The 21,107-nt window shown below is 64.5% G+C and overlaps 1 protein-coding gene across 1 annotated transcript; it reads left to right on the top strand.

The window, feature by feature from the left end:
- Window positions 1-20,197, top strand: DDX1 (DEAD-box helicase 1). Its single transcript, XM_074285418.1, has 27 exons — window positions 1-180; window positions 586-913; window positions 3,219-3,270; window positions 3,775-3,838; window positions 5,000-5,029; window positions 6,750-6,846; window positions 8,510-8,557; window positions 9,273-9,356; window positions 9,639-9,722; window positions 10,434-10,510; window positions 10,916-10,988; window positions 11,083-11,159; window positions 11,275-11,389; window positions 12,008-12,146; window positions 12,910-12,970; window positions 13,476-13,574; window positions 13,838-13,927; window positions 14,160-14,348; window positions 15,333-15,384; window positions 16,827-16,973; window positions 17,337-17,428; window positions 18,139-18,211; window positions 18,358-18,430; window positions 18,517-18,559; window positions 18,979-19,074; window positions 19,180-19,300; window positions 19,930-20,197. Exons 2-27 carry the CDS (start codon window positions 898-900, stop codon window positions 20,058-20,060), a joined length of 2,223 nt encoding a protein of 740 aa, XP_074141519.1. The 5' UTR covers window positions 1-180; window positions 586-897; the 3' UTR covers window positions 20,061-20,197.
- Window positions 20,198-21,107: the final 910 nt, after the last annotated feature.

The raw sequence follows: 21,107 nt of genomic DNA, 5'->3' as shown, positions 1-21,107 counted from the left end.
TTGAGGCGCTCTCACTCTCCGGGACCACCCGGGAGACGGGCCGGCCTTGGGCCGCTTCACAGACGGAGAAACTGGGGCTCGGCATTTCAGGGACTTGTCTGAGTCCGAGGCAGGATTTAAATTCAGTTCCCGACGCCAGGCCTGGGTCTCTAAGCACCAAACCGAGGCGGAGGGTGAAAGGTCAGAGACGCCACCGGGGGAGGGCAGGGAGTCTTATGGGTGTGGCTCTGAAGCCGCAGCTGCTCCTACCCGGGCATCGCCCTGGGGGAGGGGACTTGCCCCGCCCTCTTCCCCCTCCCCTTCGGCCTCTCCAGGAATGAGCACAATATTAATTAATTACCACCTGTCGGCACCAGGCTAAGACCTGGGCACGGGCCCGGCTTCCGGAGCCTCCTTCTCTGGGTCACCCCGGGCACCGTTAGAGCGTCCCGATAGAAGGAGCTTCCCCAGAGCTGGGACGGTTTCGTCCACAGGCTCCAGCCTAGAAGCACTTATTAGGCGCTTACTACATACTTCCCCAGGTGTTTCTACTCCTAAAGATTGGGGGGGGGGGGGCGCTGCCCGCTCATGACCCTCGCTCCTTAGCACAGGGAAGACAGACTGCCACTCTGGACCTCAGTTTCCCGTTCTGTAAGATGGGGTAAGGGCAGTCGCCCGAGGCTCGCCGGCAAGTCGAGCGGTCAGAGGTTAAAGGAAAATCCGCTACTGGACTCGAACCCGCCCCTCGTGGGCCTCCAGCCACGTGGACGCGGCGCTCCGCCCTCCCCGAGAGCTGCGCAAGCGCATTGAGCCCTCCGGCGGGGGCCCGGGCTGCGCAAAAGACGCGGACGGCCCGCCCCGCGGCGCGCAGGCGCACCAAAGTCGGCCGAAGGCTCCCAGAGGGAAGACAGCGCTAAGATGGCGGCCTTCTCGGGTGCGTACGCGGGGGCCGAGGGAGCGGCCGTTGGGATGGAGGGGGGGCAGGCGGGCCGTCGGGAGGTGGCGGGTACGTCGGGGAGGTCGGGCCGCTCGGGATTCGGGTCCGGTTTCGGCCCGCTCCGGGCTCTCCCCCTCATCCTCCGGTCTGTCTCTCGGTCTCTCAGCCCGAGCGTCCCCCGGCTCCCGTCACCGTCCCTTCCCCCCCACCGGCTCGTCTCCGGGCCGCTCTGCGCAGGCGCGCCTCTCCTCCGCCCCCTCGGAGAGGTCATAGGCCCGCAGCCAGCCTATCCTGGCAGCTGGCGGTGGGGGCGGGGCCTCGGCCTGCGTGCCGTTACTCCCCGGGCCATTCAGTCTCCAGCCCGGTCCCTCGGCCCCTTTAATTTTAGAGCGTTTCCCTCCTCCTCTCGTTCCTGCCCCGGCCTCAGTTTCCCAGAACGACCTGCGGCCTTCAGCATAGGCCCCGGACGGGGCGGCCCTTTTAATTTCCTCCTGGGCCCTGATCTGGCGCTGACCACTGGGCGCGTGGCCGGGCCCCGAGAGAGGGGAAGCCGGACTGTGGGGGTGGGGATCTTCCCCTCTTCAGTCTCTGCTAGAACAGATTTTAAACGTGCCCCCGCCCCGCCAGGGCATGGAGGCAAAGGCAGCCCTCCCCCGCCCCGGGTCAGGCGGGGGCCCCACGTGTGCCGCGTCCTGCAGCGCTCACCTCCCCAAGCTTCTGCCGGCCCCTTGTTTCTGGAGGGGCTTTGGTTTGCTGGCGCCCCGTCTCTGTTTGCTCTCTGACCCCCCCCACTGGATGGCTGGTTGTCTGCTGTCCCGTCTCCCCTCCCCCCCAGTTAGGGGCGGAGGCCGGGAGTCTGGGCCAGGGCGCCCATGTTACTGACAAAACCCCCTTGGGTTGCTCGGAGTTCATGAGGAGGGGGCGGGGCAGCTTCCGAGAGGAGGGGGCCTTCCTGATGTGGGACACCCCATCTCCCCGGGGCCGGTGTTTGAATCCTCCCGAGCCCATCTCCAGGCCTGCTGGTCCCGGGAGAGGGGCCGCGTCTCAGGCGGAGGGAATCCCTTTGTCAATTCCCCCGTGCTTCCGGGTGTGAGTTACTGTGGTTACCTGCATCTGGGGCTGCCTGGGTCACAGGGTCTTCTTCCTGCTCATCCCAACGAACAGCTTTGGGAACCAGGCACATTGTCTATGGGTGACGGGGCGCAGACCCCGTGACTGTGGGTCCTCCGCACCAGCCGGGGGCGCCGCTCCAGTTTATAAAGGGGAAACTGAGCTCTTGAGCACTTGAACTTGAGCACTTAAGCTGGGGCTTTTATGGAATAACTGATTTTCGCTCAGTGGGCAGAGCCCCGGCCCTGACGTCCGGAAGCCCCCAAATGTGGCTGTGTGGTCCCTTACCCCCGGCCTCGGCAAACGATGATGAGGATAAATTAGCCCTGGGGATTCCCTTACAACTGTCTAAAGGGGCTTTGTCCCAGGGGGCTCAGCTGCCTTTGGAACAGCGTCGGCTCCAGCTCCTTCTCTGCCCTTCTCGGGGGTTCCTCGGCTGTAGGACTTTTGGTAGTAAAACAGGGTGAGTGGAGAAAGGGGGGGGCTCTCCTTGCCCCGGAAGCCCTGGCTCCTGGGTCCTTCCTGACCAGAGAAGGCAGCGGCAGGAGCCTCCCCTGTCGGGGGCCGGGAGCCTCGGGCCGGGAGCCTCGGGCCGGCCGGAAGTCCGCCCTGTTGCTGCGTGGCCGTTTTGAGAGCCAATGGCAGGAACCGGCACTCCCGCGTCTCGGCCGGTTGGGGACGGGCATGGACGGCCCGAGACCGCGGTGCCGCCAGGAGGACTGCAGACGGCACCTGGCTTTGCCACGTGGCAGGAGGCGTTTGTAATGCCTGCGAACCAGCCTTTTGTCGGGGGTTTCCGGGTTAGTGGCTTTAGATTTAGGGAGCAAGGACCTGGGAGGGGTCTGGGGGCAGAGGCCCAGCAGTCACCGGGCCCGGAGCAGACCTGGCTCCCCAGCCTCGGCCCTTCTCTCCGGGGGTTCGGATGCAGAGCGGCGCCGCCTGTTCCCAGCCTCGGATTCCTTTTAAGCCGGCGTTTTGTTGCTTTCTGGCCGGACGCCCCCTCCTCTCAGCCCCTGCGTCCCACGGCTTCTTCCATCCTGCTGGGACGGCACGGGCCGGATTCGGCCGCTTTGCTCATCCCCACAGGGCAAAATGGGCACCTCCGGCCTGGTTTCGAGTAGATGAAATTCTAGGGGGAATGGATTTATTTGCCTGTTCCTGATTGGCTTCTAAACGACGCTTACTTTTACAGAAATGGGGGTGATGCCTGAGATTGCTCAAGCTGTGGAGGAGATGGATTGGCTGTGAGTATCTGTTTCCCTTCCAGAATCGGGGAGGGACAGTAGCGCGCCGGCCCTGAGGTCAGGGGGGCCCGAGTTAAATCCGGCCTCAGACACTGACCGCTTCCGGCTGTGGGACCCTGGCGGGCCACTTAACCCCAGCTGCCTCAGGGAAAACTGTGCAAAAGGAAAACCCGTGAGTGGCGGGTCTGCCCGTGGCCCCGCGGGTCTGCCCGTGGCCCCGCGGGTTCTGCCCGTGGCCCCGCGGGTTCTGCCCGTGCTTTCGTGTCTGCTCTGCTATTTGTTGCCCAAGTGAAGCCTTTCTATGACTGTTTAAATCAATGGTCTTTGGTTCCCGAAGGTTGTAGAATTTCGGGTAACTTCCAAGTCCTGTGTGTTCACGGGGGGCTAGAATGATCCTTCCTGCCGCGTTTTAGCGCGGCTTAAATGAACGTGGGTTAAATTACTCCTAGGACGACTTTTTCGAATCGGTTTCGCACTGATGCTCTTCTTACTGTCTTCTCGTAGCCTCCCAACTGACATCCAGGCTGAGTCCATCCCGCTGATCCTCGGAGGAGGTGACGTGCTCATGGTATGTCGCGCGCGGCTCCCGTAACGTTCCCCCCTCGGTGCCTTTGTGCCGTCACCCCCGAGACGCCTGCAGCCCCCGCAGACTCCGGGACGCTTCCCTCTCGAGGGCCGTGCTTTGTGGGAGCCCCCCGGCCCCCCAATCCCTCCCTCCGTGGGGATCTGTCCGGGCCGCCCCTTCCCGGGGTCTGCTCTGCTCTGATTTCCTGGCCCCCTTCTCAGGCTGAGACCTCGCGTGTCCAGGATTGGGACTCTGCTGCCTGACAGGCCCTTCTCCCGTTTAGTTTCCAGTTGGTGAAGCTACAAGGAGAATAAATGTGAATAAAGGGGCTTATCAGGGCTGGGCCGGGGGGGGGGGCACTCTTCTGACCAGTTCCGGAGTGCTGTGCTGCACTGACCCCCTGGGGGGAGCTCTCCTCTGGTCTGAGAGGGCCTCCAGACCCCCCGTCTCCTCTCGGCCCCAGGAAGCCTCCTCTGTCCCTGCCGTGGGCCAGCGGAAGCCCCGTCCAGCCCTTTGTCCGCAGCCTCCGGCTCCCGGCCAGGGCTCAGCCTGTTCCTTGGGTGTCGGGGCCACCCTTTTAACTGAAGAGTCAGATCTCTGGTCCTGACTTTTCTATGCAGAGAATCTCGGCCTCGGGGGGGCCTTGGGGGTCGTTCACCTCATTTAAGCCCATTGCTGCAGACGAGTATCCGACACACCCGCCCAAAGGCCCCCGACGTGCCGGGGACCCCCGCTGCAAGGGAGCCAGCCCCTGCTGAGGCGGGGCTTCTGCGGGGGCGCCCCCAACGTCTCCCCTGAACCTGCCCCCAAGCTGCTCCGTCTCCTCTCTGGAGCCCGGCAGGAGGAGCCCGGGCTCTCTTGTCCATCTCCAGCCATGCGCAGCGGGGCAGGGGCTGTGCTCTCTTCCGTGTGACTTCTCTGGGCTTCGAGACTCTTTCTGCCAGTGGTCAGAGAACCGAGCTCAGGCCACGCCCCCACGGGCCAGCACCTCCCCAACCCCAGACGGAGGCCCCGCCCCACCCCCTGGGGATTAGGAAGCTGAACCGAGAAGGCCTTCCAAGGGCAGCCGTGCCCAGTGAGGGGAAACAGGGAGATGGGATGTCATAAACGTTAATTCAGGGAAGGCCACGCATCGTCTGACCTCGAACGTTTCTCTCCTTGCAGGCTGCAGAAACAGGCAGTGGGAAGACTGGCGTAAGTAGTAAAACGAGCCCTTGTGCCAGGCGGCCTAATTGAGTTCTGAAGGGGTTCGGGAGTTGGCCCCTTGGCAAACCGGAAGGATTTAGGTCTCGGCGGAGGGTGGCCTTCCTTTTGTAGCCGGGGGCTGGAGGCGGTTTCTTGGCCCTGGAAGCTGAGCCCTGGGTGGGATTGGGAAAAGCCTCAGGGAGTTAGGGCTTCTCACGGGACACTCGGATTTGCCCCTTTGGGCTCCTCGGGATTGGGCACTAAGGGAGTTTTACGAGTAGAAATCACTCAATGCCCTCAATTTGTCAGTAAACGTTGGTCGAGCATCCGCCGGGCGCCGGGCGCTGGGCGGGGGCTACAGGGAAAGGGAAGGAGCCCCGAGTCTGGGGGGACAGCAAGCAAACTCTGGGTCCAGAAAATTAAGAAAGTAGGGAAGGCTTCCTGGAGAAGACGATTCTGGGGGCCTAGCTGACCCCGATGAAGAGGGAGGGGGCTCTGGGCACAGGCACGGCCAGCGGGCACATTCCTGTGTTCGAGCAATGGCCAGGAGGCTGTCGCTGGGAGTCGAGGGGCGCTGGTCACGCACAGAGAGAATGCGAAGCTGGGGGGCGGGGGCGCCCACTGGGATATTTGAGGACCTGCGTTTTAGGTTGGATGGAGGCTGGATCGAGGGGAGAGAGGCCTGAGGCAGGCTGACCCTGGCACCCGCCCTTTCCTCCTTCCCTGCTCCAGGATGGGGGCAGAGGCAGAGAGGGGGAGGGGCTGTTGGGGAGATGGCACAAAGCTGAGAGAGCGAGGAGTCCTAGGTTAGCAGCCTGAGGGGCTGGGGGCAAGGCCACGGTCCGGTTTGGGCACGGTGGGGCTCAGAGGTCCACCGGCCGTCCGGTTGGAGATGGCGGAGAGACAGCTGGGGCAGGAGATCAGAGGAGTGGGGGCAGGGGGGGCAGCCATTGAGGTGCCCAGGGACGAGACTAGTGGGAGAAGAGAAGGAGGCTGTGGCTACAGGGCCGAGGAAAGGCCATCGGAGGTGGCCGCTAAGGGACCCCTGGTCCTCTGTAGACAACGAGGGGGTCAGAAGCCAGATTGCAAGGGGGCAAGAGGACAGAAAGTGGAGGCCCCGGTGTAGACGGGCTTTTTCAGAAGAAAGATGGAGGACGAAAAAGGGCTGGACGGGCTATGGAGCAGACGAGGGCGTGTCTACGGGTGGAAGGGAAGGGGCCAGAAGAGACTGAGGACAAATGAGAGGGAGGGCAGGAACGGGAGGGGGCGCAAACAGCGTGGCCTGGGCCAGGAGGAGGCGCGCGGGGCAGAAGAGGGAGCGCGTGATCCGCCTTCAGCGGCAGGCAGGGTTCTCACCCGAGAGGGGGCTCAGGGCGGAGGGAAGGGCCGAGCTGCGGGTCAGGAGGCCTGGGAGCAGGCCCACCAGCAGCGGGGGGCGGGGCAGCCCCCCTCGTCCAGCAGTGCACGTGCAGGAGGGATCCCCTCTCGAGGCTAAAGCTTGGCCAGCGCAGGGCAGGCGCTGAGGGATCAGTGGGGGAAAGGAGGCCTTGGAAGGAAGGCAAGAGCAGGCGGAGGGAGAGGTGGAAAGCCCCTTGGGGCCGCCCTCCGTCCTTCATCCGGGGGTGCTCTGGCCACGGGGTGCGGTTGGCAGGGCTCCCCCTGGCGGGCTTGGGGCGCCGCCCTCCTGCCCGGCCTCGGTCTTGGTGAGCGCCGTCTCTTCCCTCTCCAGGCTTTCAGTATCCCGGTCATCCAGATCGTCTATGAGACCCTGAAAGACCAGCAGGAGGGCAAGAAAGGGAAGACCACCGTGAAGACCGGGGCCGCAGGTAACGTACAGCCGGGAGCGTTTGTCCTCCACAGTGCACTCGTGGGTGACGCCGGGCTTGTTTTTAAGCCGTGTCCCTGGTGGGCTCGTTCGCCGAGGACCCGGCAGAGCGGGAAGGGCCGGATGGGCGTTCTCTGGGCCGGGGAGAAGCCACCTGGCTGGTTCAGCTTCATCCGAGCCCCGTTCTTGCAGCAGCCGCTTTGTGTGAGCCGGGCGCCGGGCAGGGGCAGTGCCGCCTTCGGGGCTTCCACCCCCAGGCCCGCAGTTAGAGCGCAGCATTTCTGCTTCCCTTCGATCCAGAATCATGGGCCGGCCTCGGGTCACGGGGAGTGGAAGGCCTTGGGTTCTGGCTTGGGAGACCGGACACCTCCCTCCGTTAAAGGAGGGGCACATCAGGTGATCCCCGAGGCCTCGGGCTTTTGTGGTCTTTAGAACGTGATTAGAAGCGCCGTAGCTCCGGGCTCTCTGCGGGACATAACCTGACGTCATACACAGCAGAGAATACCCTTGCAGGGAGATGTCCGTCCGGCTGGATTCGGAACAACTGAAAACACGGGACGCCAGGGTTTGGGGGAGGAGCCGAAGCGTCGAGGTCTCTGAGGGGCGGGGCCAGAGGAGGGGGCAGGGAGAGACCTTGTCTGTCTGCAGGAGGCGCCTGCCTGTGTCCAGCTTTAGGGACCACTTTCAGTTTGGTGTAAAGCAGAACTCTCTAACACTTGGAGCTGTTCGGTGGTAAAGTAGGCTAAAAGTCGTTATTTCAATGAACAGCCTTCATTTTTCTCTCCATCTCTTTACTGGGAGGAAGCCCCGGCTGTAAAGCCTCCCCAGGACGCCTCCTGGTTTGTGTGAGACTCCCCTGAGCTCACACCCCTCGCAGCGACTCTCAAGGCCCAAAGGGGGGCGCTCTAGTCACTCGGCTGAGCCCCTCCCAGTGCCTTTTCTGAAGGGGGGCCAGCTCCCAGCCCCCCACCTCTGGGGCGTTTGGGGGCCTCCCTCTGCCTCCAGCCCTTCCCCCGGGGCCGTGTGTGACCTTGCCAGTTGGGTGGGTTTGCATCCCCCCTGATCTGGAGCGTCCCGCGTCTGGCGGCTCCTCCTGTGGAGCTGCTCCAGTCCTTTGGCCTCCGGCCTGCCAGCGAGGCTCCGGGGGGGCGGGGGGGGGAGGCTCCGCCATGCTGTGGACATCGGCCCTCCCCGACCCATGGCAGCCAGAGGTTTGGCAGGGGAGCCCCCCCTTTCCCTTGTCTGCTCCAGCCTTCACTTCTGCTCTCCCGGCGTCACCCGGAACCGCTCAGGCCCCACTCATACGTGAAAACATCAAGGAAGTAACTTCTTCTGCATCAGGAAGGGCTCGGGGCTCGGGAAAGGAGGGTTCGGCTCTGAGCTGGGAGGGAGCCGCCGGCCATCGGAGGGGATTTCTGTGGGTAAATGGGCTCAGACCCGGCCGGAGGCCAGCGGTGATCGTGTGACCTGGGCAGGAGGCAGCAGCCCCTTCCACGGGGAAGACAAGCTGCTTCCTTTCATCCAGTGGCATCTTATGGGTCTGGGGGAGGCAGGGGCCGGTCACAGGCTGAGGGGGGAGGTGGCTCTCGTCCTGGCCCTGCTCCGGACCCCCCCAGATGTCTGTCGGGCGATCTCAGCTGGGCCCATTTTTCTCCTTCCCTCAGTGCTGAACAAGTGGCAGATGAACCCGTATGACAGAGGATCCGCTTTCGGTGAGTGCTCTCGCCCGGGGGTCTGGTTCCTCACAGCCCGGCGGAAGGGGTCTTAGGCGGCTGGGACCCTCTCCTGAGGGGACCCTTGGGGAGACACGTGAGGTCGAGTCGTGCCGAGGGCTTGCGGTTCTTTCTCGAACGGCGTATCCTGCTCGAGCCCCAGAGGTTCCCTTGGGGGTGAGGGTGTGCTCGCCAGGGCCGGCGGGTGGGGCTCCCGGGCCATCGCTAGCTCACTGAACGGCCAAGCACGTGGGGGGGGGGGGCCGGGGGGCTGAAAGACTCCTGACAGCAGCCAATGCTTTCTAAATGTCTCAGCCAACATTTATTAAGCTCCTGCTGTGTACCACACTCTGGGATTACACATAAGAAAAGGAAGGATTGTCCCCGGCCCCCGGGAGCTTATGATCCACTGGGGGAAGCTGAAAGGGGAGAGGGGGTGCCGGGGGTACCGAGGGCGTGAGCATGGTGGCTGGGGAGGGACACCGAGCAGAGCCCCTCTGAGGGCAGGCCCCGTATGCTCCTGCACAGCGGGCCTCTCTGGGTCTGGTGCCATCGGGTGAAGGGGACGGGCTTCCCTGGCCCTCCTTCCCTGCAGGCAGCTGGGGTCGTGGTCCTTCTGTGCCGTGCCCGCTCTCGGTCCACTCCCCCCACTCCCTCTGCCCTGCGGGCCTCCCCTCGGGGCACCTTGACCCATCGCCTTTCTCCTCCCCTCCAGCAATCGGGTCGGACGGTCTTTGTTGCCAGAGCCGGGAAGTGAAGGAATGGCACGGGTGTCGGTCCACAAAAGGAGTCATGAAAGGTGGCTGGGCTGGGCTGGGCAGAGGGGAGGGGTCGGTGCCCGCGTGGAACAGGAGGGGCTCCTCTCAGCGGGCATCTCTGAAGCACCGACTGCCAGGCTCGATGCCCATGGTGGGGAGACAGAGACAAGGCCAGGGGGGGGTCCCCATTACTGGGTGGGGCCACACTGGCCTCGTCTCTACTTTGTTCCTCCCCCATCGGAACTTTGCAGTAGGGCGAGCCTTCGGTCCCGCCCCCTTGTGTCTGGGCGAGGTCCGAGCCATGTCCATCTCTGTATTTCTAGGCAAGCACTACTACGAAGTGTCCTGTCACGACCAGGGCCTGTGCAGGGTCGGATGGTCGGCCTCCCAGGCTTCCCTCGACTTGGGTGCGTTGGCCCCGGAGGGCCCGGGGGGGGCGGCGCGGGGGGATGATTGCAAGTGTCAGGTTCCTGGCAGTGGGAAAGCCCCCTCCCCCATCCCAGGGGTCTTCCCAGAAAGGCTGGTCCTGGCGACCTCGCCGTGGCCTTAAGGCGCTTGAGCACTTCGTCGCGTCGGTTTTTAAGGAGTGAAAGCCTGGGGCTGGAGGGTGAGGGAGGCCGGAATCGAGCAGATCCCCACGTGGGCCTCGGAACCGGGACTTTGACGAAGGGTTGGATCCCAAGGCTCTCCCTGCCGTAGATGGGCTGCTGGCCCCTCTTCCTTCCCGGGGAGCCCGTGCCGGGTCCGGGGGTCCTCTCCGAGCATCGGACCGCCCCGTGATTGTTCAGGCCGACCCGGAGCCACAGACTCCCTGAGCCGGCAGCGGCCTCCGCAGCATTTCTGACTGATGGGGGGAGGTCCCTCCCGGCAGGACCTTCGAGCGGCCCTCAGCAGTGCAGCATTTAAAAAGGCGCTGCTCCCTCTGCTGCTTCCCTGTCTTAGGAGGGCAGAGAGAGGACGGAGGAAAGGCAGTTAAACGGCAGCTCTGGCGCGGGAGAGGAACTCGGATAGCGAAAAGTGAAGCGGCTGCATTGGGGGCCTTACGGGGGGGGGGGGGGGGCTTCGCTACAGAGCGGCCGCAAGTCTCTGCGGTCAGTGAGAAGAGTTTCCTCCCCTAGGTACCGACAAGTTCGGGTTTGGCTTCGGTGGAACTGGGAAAAAGTCTCACAATAAACAGTTCGACAATTATGGCGAGGTGAGTGTTCCTGGTAGAGCGCGTCCGACGCCCGGGAAGTGGCTTTTCTTGGTATCGTCTCTCCATGAGACATTTAACAGAGCAAAATTGTAGCAAACAAAGCGCTAGGGGGAGCCGTCCACCCTTGGGTTTACTTATTTTGCCATAAAACCGTGTAAGCTTCTTGTCCATCATTTTACATATTAGCTCGGATTTAAGACTGGACTAATCAAATAGTGGTGTTTTTACGGCCCTAGTCCCCTTAAAACCCAACAGATTTATTGGGGTGCTAAGTTGATCCAGGACACGTTAAAAAACGTATGTTAAGAATTTCCAAAAGGGTCTTGGAGACGACGCCCCTGAGGTGTCCCGGTGGTGGGATCTGCCGTCGGCGCCCATCTCTGCTTTCTCCTTCCCCCGTTTTAGGAATTCACTATGCACGATACAATCGGATGTTACCTGGATATTGACAAAGGGCAGGTCAAGTTTTCCAAAAACGGTGAGCTCCTCAAGGATCTCCTGGAGAGCGAGATTTCGGGCGTCGCTTTCACTGAACGGGCGATTTTCTCACCGCTCCCCGTTTTTCTTTAAAGGAAAAGACCTCGGTCTGGCTTTTGAAATCCCGGCCCACCTGAAGAACCAACCCTTGTTCGCTGCATGTGTCTTAAAGGTAAACGTTTGATGACAAAATTGTGTTCTGATTCAAACCGACTTGTTTTCGTTAGCATTTCTGTGCCCTCGGGATGCCCGTTGCCCACGTGGGGCTTTTTCCTTTCCTTCCTTAGAACGCTGAACTGAAGTTTAACTTTGGGGAAGAAGAATTTAAGTTTCCCCCCAAAGACGGATTTGTCGGGCTCTGCAAGGCTTCCGATGGCCACGTTGTGAAATCTCAGCACACAGGTATCACGTGGGGGGCTTAAAGGGCGGGATGAGGGAGAGGCAGCCGTCCTGGGGAAGCCTGGGGGCGACTGGGATTCCCAGGGCCTTCGCATCCTGAGAGAGCGGAGCGTGCTGTTAGCTGCCAGGACCGGACCAGTGTCCAGTGTCCCCAGACCCTGGGGATTCCTTGGTGCGGTCGGGGCGGACAGGCCGAAAGGGGCCCGCTCCGTGGGGGGGGGGCTCCACTGTGGGGGCCCCCGTTCTGAGGAGATGGGGGAGAGCCTGGCCAGGCACACCGTGCTGAGGGACTCGGCCTTCTGGAGCTGGGGGGTTGGGGTATTTATTTTTTAATCACGGGATGGCGCCCAGGCCCCTTATGCCCCATTAGTGAGTTACTGTGAGACACCGTTGATGAGAACAGCATTCACACGGGGCCAGGTTAGCGAGAACTCCTCCGTGGGCAGACCCGGCGTCTCCTCTCAAATGCCTCTTTTACGAATTAATTCTTTCCCGGATGAGAAGCCTTTCCAAACTAAAGCTCGGGTTATTCCTTGGGCCTGGAGGCCGAGGGCAGCTGAGCCGGCGCCACTGGGGGGCCGGCTCTCAGTCAGGGGCACGTGTCATTCCTCCCCCTCGCAGGGAGCGCGCAGGTGGCGCAGACCAAGTTTCTTCCCAACGCTCCCAAAGCCCTCATCGTGGAGCCGTCGCGGGAGTTGGCAGAGCAGACCCTGAACAACGTCAAGCAGTTTAAAAAATACGTGGATAACCCGAAGATGAGGTGAGGAGCCTTGTGGAAGCTTCCCGAGGGTTCTTTGGGGGCCCTTAGATCCAGGGGGGCTCCCCAGAGCCAGTGGGGGGGCTTTCTTCTCCGGCACGTCCTGGTGCCGGACTGTTGGGGCCTTTCGGAACCTGGGCCCTGACAAGCCTGGGTGCTTTCCTGGCAGTGCTCCCTGCCCCTTCAGAGGCGGCTCAGGGCCTGCGTGCTCCAGGCCTGCCCCCATCTCCCAGGCTTTCTTCCTTCGGCCTCTGATGATGTCAAGTTGGGGGAGGGGAACCCCTGCAGGGGGCTGCAGACCTTCCCAGCCCCCGGAAGGAAGTTGCCGGCCCTTCCCCTCCTTAGCCTGAGGGCCCCATGGCAGCTTTGTGGGCACCTGCTGCTCAGGGGGAGCCTGGCGAACGCCTCTAGGCCAGTGGGAATGGGCTTTAGACCTGTGGGCTGGGATGGGGGGACGTGCGGGGCGGCTCAGCCAGCTCGGACCCTGGACCGGAGCAGAGTGTGTGGTCCTCCCTAATGATCCCCCGAGGCTTGGGGGGCTCCTGACTTCTGAGGGGCGGAAGGAGCGGGAGAGAGGGGCCAGTGTGGTCAGCAAGGGCTCTGAAGTGCTCCCGCCTGGGGGTGCGTGACCTGGGGGGTGTGGGCGTGCCTGGGAGGTGCACCGGACCTCAGGGTCCACGCAGGCTTCGTGGGGGTCACGGGGTTGGGCCGGCCCGCACTCTTGTTCTCCGGTGACTTGGAAGGCCCTTGGGCTTCTTCCCCCCAGGGAGCTCCTGATCATTGGAGGGGTGGCAGCCCGGGACCAGCTGTCCGTGCTGGAGCAGGGGGTGAGTCCTCTGGCCGGGGCCTGGGGCGGCGGGATGTCCGGGGACTGCTGGACCCGTGGGGGAGGAGGGGGAAGAAGAAGAAGAGGGGAAGGAGGAGTTTTCCTCATTGGATCCTCTGGCTCACGGCAGGCACCTGGAGGTGACCTTTCCTCAGGTTTAAGTTCTGGGGCCTGGTCGTTGGTCACCCAGGGCAGTTCTCCCATTTTATGGATAAGAAAACTGAGGCCTGGAGAGCCTGGGGCTCGTGCAGAGTTCAGAGGGAGATTAAGTAGCCCAGCCGGGCTTGTCCTTTGGAGGAAGTGCACATGGCTGGGCAGAGCCATCCAGCTGCCCAGCCTCGGGGCTGGCACTGGGGAGGGGCCGAAGGGGGCAGCTGGGGGTGCCCCTCTCTGCTCCCGTCCTGAGGGCCCCAAGTCCCACCGGAGCGGGGGAGCTGGCGCTGCGTCGGGCCCTGTCTGACCTCGCGGGCGCCCCTCACGGAGTGCCCGCCCTCCTTCCGTGACAGGTGGACATTGTGGTCGGCACCCCGGGGAGACTGGACGACTTGGTGTCCACTGGGAAGCTCAACTTGTCCCAGATTAGATTCTTGGTTCTGGACGAAGCCGTGAGTGCTCTTGGGGGCGGGGCTTTGGGGGAGCCTGCGTCTGCTCTTTGCTTTGGGGGGCTGGGAGGGGCCGGTTTTAGTTGTGGGGAATCGGAGATCCAGTCCCCGACTCCCTCGGTCTCATGGGATCTGCTGGCTTTGAAAGTAACACCGACTCCCAGAACCGTCTCTGAGCCCCCGCGTCACGCCGGGCTGCTGGGAGCTGGGGATCCGGGGCGCGGGAGGGGGCTGCTCACGCAGGGCTGCGGCTCTCCTCCCTGCAGGACGGGCTGCTTTCCCAGGGCTACTCGGACTTCATCAACAGGATTCACAGTCAGATCCCCCAGATCACCTCGGATGGAAAAAGGCTTCAGGTACGGAACCTCTCCGGGCCGGGGCTGCCACGGGAGCCGGCCTGGAGGCCATGGGAAGGCTGCCCGGTGGGCTGGGAGGGGGCGCTTGGGAGCTGCTCAAAGCCCCGGGCACGAGCTCCAAGAAAGCCTTGGGCACGGTCCTCCCCCGGGGCTGTCCGGAGGGACTGGGATGCCCCTGAGCTCTGGGGGGGGCCGCGGGTGAGGGGCAGCATCGCCCGCCTTGTGCTTGCAGGTCATCGTCTGCTCGGCCACGCTCCATTCTTTCGACGTCAAGAAGCTCTCGGAGAAGATCATGCACTTCCCGACCTGGGTCGATTTGAAGGGCGAGGACTCGGTCCCCGAGACTGTGCATCACGTGGTGGTGCCCGTGAACCCCAAGACGGACAAGCTCTGGGAGAGGCTGGGCAAGAACCACATCCGAGTACGTGCCCGGGGTGGGAGGGGCTCCCGTCCCCGCTTGGGCATCTGACGCCGGCTCCCCCTGCCCTCCAGGTCCGCGGACAGCCCAGCCACGGGCATTGTGGCTAAAATGGGGCCCAGGAGCGGGGGCCAACTGCCAGAGGGCTCGGGTTCTAAAAGGACACACTTGGCGCAAGTCACACAGACACATGCCCAGGGTGGAGGCGAGCCTCGCACACAGCAGGAGCCTAATAAAGGCCCACGAGCCAGCTGGGGCCGTCCAGGGCTGAACCGGGTGTTCGGAGACCATTGAGCCGCCCGCTCGGCCCGACCCCGAAGTAGCCCCTCCCCTCAAAGAGCTTACCTTCTGTGGGAGGGGACCCCGAGGGGACCCCGCTGAGGAGGACAGAGCCACGCCTACGGCAGGCAGGCGGCTTTCAGAGGGATGCTGGAGGCCCAGGGGGGAGGCAGGGGCATCCAGATGGGGCGGAGCCCAGGGCTCTGCCCTGAGGCCTCCACTGTCTCCTGAGCCTGCCTGTGGTCAGACTGAGCTCCTGCCCAAGGCCCTTCTGACCCGTGGAGAGGGACAGACCCCCCTCTGTCCTCTGGGGCCTGCTGTCAAGGTCCTGGCCTCCCAGACTCGGGGCCTCCCCAGAGAGCCCTCCTGGCCCCTTCCCTCCCCTCTTCAGCTCCCCTCGGTCCCCCACGTCCAGGGGTGTGACGGGCTCCCCCGGGAGCGGCCCAGCCCCCCTCTTGGGGGAAGCGTAGCCATCAGCTGTTCCCGAGGACGGTGACCCATACGGGGAAGGGGGGGCGCCCGACGCTCTCAAGGGAGCTCGAGGGAGCGGGCACTGGCGGGTCTCCGGCCTTCTGGCCTGCGGCGTCCACTGCCCTGCCAATAGGAGGCTCCTCGGCCTCTGACCTCCTGCCTCCATGATCCCCTCTGGCTTTCCAGGCTCTTTAGAAGCGCCCGTTTTAAACCCCGTTTTCTGATTGTTTTTGGCAGACTGATGAGGTCCATGCGAAGGATAACACCCGGCCTGGGGCCAACAGCCCTGGTGAGTGAGGGGCCTTTGGGGCACGTGGAGGAGGGGCCCCCGGGGCCTTGTCCGGGCCTCTCCAGGCCCCTGGCCAGCGGGGTCCGCCTTTTGGGCTTTGGCTGCCTGTAGGTTAGGATGGGGGGCACCGCGCCAGGCCCTCGGGCTAGAAAGGCCCAGAAAAAGTCCCCACTTCAGGCGCCCTGCTGGGGCAACTCTGTGTGTAAAGGGGAGCGGGTGCAAAATAGGCTTACGGAGATGCATTTATTAAGCACCATCGGTGTCCCTGTCCTCCCAGAGCTCGTAACCCTATGGAGGGGTAAACTAGGGGAGAGGGAGGCGTGGCTGAGGCCGGGGTGCCTGGGCTGAGATGAAAGAGGAGGGGGCGGGGGGGGTCTGTGTGTGCGCAGTGGGGCTGCTGAGAGATGGGGGAGGGACTGATTGGAGAGGGATGGGAGGGGACGGACCCACGCGGAGGGTCTGCCCTCAGTGAAGGCCAGGGCACCTTGTGCTCCCAGAGGGAGTAGGAGGGGGAGGGAAGAGGAAGGCACCTCCCTGTATGAGGGCCTGGGGTGGAGCAGTGCGGGAGCGGCTCAGGTCCGGCCTCAGACACTGCCCAGCTTCCCAGGCAAGTCACTGGACTTGCCTCAGTTTCCTTATCTGTAAGATGGCCTGGAAAGGGAATGGCCGGCCGCCCAGTACGTCTGCCGAGAAAACCCCAGATGGGGCCAGTCAGAGGCAGGCAGCGGAGAAACATGGCGGGCTTGGTTTAGGGCCGGCCCCAGGCCAGCGGTACCCCTGCGCCCGCCCCCCCCCCCCCCGTGGGACTCCCCTCTGTGAGGGAGGAGGTGGCGCTGTTCCATGCCAGCCGTGTGCCCGAGGGCGAGGCCTGACCCGTGCCAGCCGTGTGCCCGAGGGTGGCCAGCACTAAGCCTGTAAACCATGAAGGAGTCGCTGGCACTCTCCGTTGATGGAGGGAGCGTCCATCCTGGGAGGTGAGGTCCCGCGTCCAGCCTCCCCCAGAAGCTGCGACTGCTCCCAGTGACCTCGCCTCTCACCGGGCACTGCCAACAGCAGGAGGGCCCCGGTCGCTCTTCAGAAAGGCCCAACAAACCTGGCTGCTCTAGAGGGAGGGCAGGGGAGCCTCCCTGGGGCATCTGCAAGGAGACTGGCGGGACTTTGGGGGCTGGTTCTGGGCGGGGACACCGGAGCGGCCGCCGTTCCCTTTCCAGCTCGTTTCACAGATGAGGAAGCGGAGGCAGCCGAGGGAAGGACTGGGCCCTGGGTCTCCCAGCTGTGCCCTGGAAGCCCCAGGCCCGGGATCTGCCGGGATGAGGTGGCTCGGGGCCAGGCGGCTCAGCCCCCAGGGTGCCCACGTGGGGTGGCCCGGGCAGGGCTCTGTGGGCCCGCCCTGCGCCGGCCGGGCTGTTCCCACGTAGCATCCCCCCCCTTGTGATCCGCAGAGATGTGGTCGGAGGCCATCAAGATTCTGAAGGGGGAGTACACGGTGCGGGCCATCAAGGAGCACAAGATGGACCAGGCCATCATCTTCTGCAGGACCAAGATCGACTGCGACAACTTGGAGCAGTACTTCATGCAGCAGGGCGGAGGCGAGTCTCCCTGGGCCGGGCCGGGTCTGCCCCGTGGGGGGGGGTCTCCAGACGAGGGGTCCGCCTCGTTCCCAAGTCCCCTCCTAGGGGCCGGTGGGCCCGGGAGTCCCAGCAGGCGGGGGGTCGTGAAGCTCTCCCTCTTGCCCCGTGACGTGGGCCGGCCTCTGTCAGCCCCCCCTCCTTCTCGAGCACCGGTCTAACTGACCGTGGTCCAGGACCCGGCGGCTCGGTGACGGCGCGCTGCCCGGCAGCCAGGGCACACCGCAGGGGGAGGCGCGCCGGCCTTGGCCACTGGGCGCTCTCGGGAGCTCACCCGGGGAGGCCCGCTTCTCCGGGCTCAGTGCGCCCCGTGCTGCTGTTTAGGTCCGGACAAGAAAGGGCACCAGTTCTCCTGCGTCTGTCTGCACGGTGACAGAAAGCCCCACGAGAGGAAGCAGAACTTGGAGAGATTTAAGGTACTGGCCCGGGGGACCCGGGGCTCCCCAAATCTGTGGGCCCGTTTCACAGCCACTTGGGGTCACCCAGAGGGAGTCTGGGAGCCAGACCTGGTGCTAGCCCCTTTCCCTGCTCCGGCCATTGGCCTTTGGGCACCTCTGGCACCGCTCTGCCCGCCTCCTTGGGGAGCGGATCGATTTCAGGTCTCACCCGGCCATCCCATCTCTGCCCGGGAGCCTCCCACAGGAGCGGGGTGCAGGCCCCTGGCTCTGGGGCCCCACCCCTCTGTGACAGACTAGGGGGAAAGCCCCACTGGTGACGGGGCATTGGTCTGGGAGGGTCATCAGGGTTTGTGTGCCCCTGGGCAGTGCCCACGGGCAGGGCACGGCCACAGTTCTGGCCCCAACAGCCCCTCGCCCTCTCAGCCCATTTACTGTTTTGCCGCACGAGTGGTTGTGACAGCAGCCGGTCAGTGCAGAGAACGGAACCTGTCTGGAAGCCGGCCCCGAGCGCCCTGAGCACGGGGACGCAGAGAGAAGGGCAGCAGCTGGGGGGCGGGGGAGGGCTGCTTCCCCTCCCCCCTCCCGCTGGAAAGGCTTTGCCAGGGCTTCCGTGCCCATGGCAGACACGGAGTTTCTCCGCTGCGCCCTCCTATGCCAAGGTTTGAGTGCTGCCTTGTGTCGAGCTGCCATGACACCATCCTTTCCTCTCCCTCCCTCCCTCTCTGCAGAAAGGAGACGTCCGCTTCCTGATCTGCACAGACGTGGCTGCCAGAGGGATCGACATCCACGGGGTCCCTTATGGTAAGGGTGGGGAGGAGGCAGGGCCGGGGGCCGGGGAGATCCGGGGCCGGGGAGATCTGGGGGCTGGGGAGATCCGGGGCCGGGGAGATCCGGGGCTGGGAGATCCGGGGCCGGCCACCGTGGCTGACGCTCGCTCGCACTTGCAGTCATCAACGTCACCCTGCCCGATGAGAAGCAGAACTACGTGCACCGGATCGGCCGAGTGGGCCGCGCAGAAAGGTACCGCGTCCTCGGGGTGGGGCAGGGGGACGGGGCCCCGAGGGCTCTGGGCCCAGGTTCTGACCCGAACCCTTGGATGATTTCAGGATGGGTCTGGCCGTGTCCCTGGTGGCGACCGAGAAGGAGAAGGTAATCGTCGCGGGGTCGGCCCGCGGCCTGTCCGGTCTCTGAGACCTGGGGGGGGGGGGGGGGGATGGTGGCGGCTTTTGTGTCAAACTGAATTCTGCATCAAAGCATCTCAGAGTAAGGGGGTTCCTGGGGGGTCTCGGGGCGGCGCCCAATTCTCCCCGTAGCTTTAATGTCGCTAACGGACAGAAGGTGCTAATGGCCTCAGACAGAACATGGCATGAGATGACTGAGTGCCCCCCCCCTCTCCCCCCCGCGGACCTGGTCGCTTCTGGTTGGGCCTCGGAGACCGTCCCGTGGGTCGGGCCGGGGCCTTGGAGGCCGTTTCTGGCCTTGGGGACACAGGGGATCCTGCTGCAGACAGGGGGAGGGGCCCAGCGGGGCCCCTCATCTCCGGCTCCATCCCGGCCCGTCTGCCTCAGGTTTGGTACCACGTGTGCAGCAGCCGCGGCAAGGGGTGCTACAACACGAGGCTCAAGGAGGACGGCGGCTGCACCATCTGGTACAACGAGATGCAGGTAGGGGGCTCGCCCAGGACTGGGGGGGTCTGGGGGGCTCGGGCCGGGCCTGGGGGGTGGGGAAACTCCTCCTTCAGCGCGCCCCCTTCTGGCCCGGCCCTGTAGCTGCTCTCGGAGATCGAGGAGCATCTGAACTGCACCATCTCCCAAGTGGAGCCAGACATCAAGGTCCCCGTGGATGAGTTTGACGGGAAGGTGACCTACGGGCAGAAGAGAGCGGCCGGGGGTGAGCTGGCGGCCGGTCCCCGCGGGGGGAGCTGGGGAGGGCACCGGGGAGGCGCCCCCCACTGCCTGTTCGCGGAGGGCGGCAGGCTTAGAGCATCGGGGCCCCCGGCTGCGAGGGAGGCGGTCCTTGGGAGCAGCTTCAGAAACAATCGGGGTCTGGGCCAGCCCCCAAACCTCGTCGCCTCCATGCGTCCGAGACTCCCGGGACGGGGCCGAGGGGCGGAGGAGGCAGAGGCCAGGAGGAAGCAGCTCCCCTTACCCGGATGTGGCCCTCCCCTGGGGCAGAATTCTGACCCTGTCTGAGCCCCCTCCCAGTAGGGTCCGTAGTCCAGAGTAGCCCCCCAACCTCCCCTTCCCCCCACAAATCAGGGCGCTCTCCCTTTGTGGGAGCCGGCTCACCCAGGGTCCGTGCGGGGTCGGGTTAATGCCCGGCCGGGCTCTCACGCTCCTGGTACAAAGCGGCTGCTGAGGCCCCCCACAGACCTCCCGCTCCGGAGCCTCGCGCCCCATCCCCCCGCATCTCCGGGCACCACGAGATCAGAATGGGGTCCCCTCTGTGCCTGGGGACGGGGCAGGGCGGGAGGCGGGGGCAGCCCGCTGACCCGTCCCTGCGTGCGCGTGTTTGCACAGGTGGGACGTACAAAGGCCACGTGGACATCCTGGCGCCCACGGTGCAAGAACTGGCCGCCCTTGAGAAGGAGGCCCAGACCTCGTTCCTGCACCTCGGCTACCTGCCCAACCAGCTTTTCAGGACCTTCTGAGGGGTCGGCGCCCCCCGCGGCCCGGGCCCCCTCCCCGCCTTGGCAGTCGGGCCAGCTTCCTGCATGTCAAGGAGCTTGAGAATCGTAATTCTCCCTAGCGATTGTCCAGAATAAAAAGGGCCAGCTCAGTGACGCCATCCCGTGCCCTGCTCTCGTTGTGTCGGGCCGTCCAAGTGGGGAGCTAAGTGGTGTCTGCTGGGGCCAGCAGGACAGGCAGCGAGGGGCCCGCAGGGTGGAGGCTGGAGTCAGGGAGGCCCAACAGAGGCTGCAGGAAGAAAGGAGGGGAGGGGCCTCCCACTGCCCGGGGCACGGTTTCCATGCCCCCCTTTCTTTTTGCCCAGGAGCTGTCGTGGGGAAGGGATGGCTGTGGGGCCCGGGGATGGCTGCTCCGCTTGAAGGCCCCCTCGAAAGGGTCCGGCTGTCTCAGAAAGAATGCCCCCAGGCCTGCAATCCCTGCCCAAGCCGGCACTGGCCCCCGTGTGGTGGGCACTGCCCGCTGCAGGTCACCTTCCTGCTCGCTCTCAGAAATGATGTTGGAAGTGTTGGGCTCGGAGTCGGGAGACCCGAGCACGGGCAGGGGTAGGCAGTGGGCGGCACCAGGAGCTGGGTCACTGGGAGCTGGGTCACTGGGAGCTGGGCAGCTCCAGGTGCTCCCTGTGGGGGAGGGAGGATGGCAATGTGTCCTTGAGCATCCCACCCCAGGCCAGGCTGCCCTCATTCAGCCCCCACAGGAATCCTGCCTAAGTGGAAGGTGGGGGGCCCATTGCCTCCTGGGGAGACTTGGGCCGTCTTGGGGCTGAGGGGCAGGCGCCTGCTCTCCTGGGGACCACCGGACAGTGGGCAGTCACCAAAGCACAGGGAGGGGCCTCCCCCGGGGACACGAGGCCCACGCTGTGGCCAGCTGCCGGTGGGGAAGGTCCACGATGGCCCCGGCCAGTGACTTCCCAACAACGCACCGGACACGGCCACGCGGGGGGGCCCGGCACCCAGACTTAGTCCGGATGTCCTGAAGTTCACTGCAGCTTTGCAGACCACGTTCATTTGGGG

Source organism: Sminthopsis crassicaudata, chromosome 2 (genome assembly GCF_048593235.1).
Source record: "Sminthopsis crassicaudata isolate SCR6 chromosome 2, ASM4859323v1, whole genome shotgun sequence".
In the NCBI taxonomy this organism is placed as follows: domain Eukaryota; kingdom Metazoa; phylum Chordata; class Mammalia; order Dasyuromorphia; family Dasyuridae; genus Sminthopsis; species Sminthopsis crassicaudata.
Note: the sequence above shows the minus strand (reverse complement) of the source record. Positions and strands in the feature narration are given on the sequence as shown.

What these genes read in the sequence shown, in the direction of transcription:
- DDX1 (XM_074285418.1), top strand. An exon ending in GGTCAAGTTTTCCAAAAACG is followed by an intron (nt 10,989 to 11,082) that starts GTGAGCTCCTCA and finishes TTTTCTTTAAAG; the next exon opens with GAAAAGACCTCGGTCTGGCT. An exon ending in AGAACTTGGAGAGATTTAAG is followed by an intron (nt 17,429 to 18,138) that starts GTACTGGCCCGG and finishes CCCTCTCTGCAG; the next exon opens with AAAGGAGACGTCCGCTTCCT.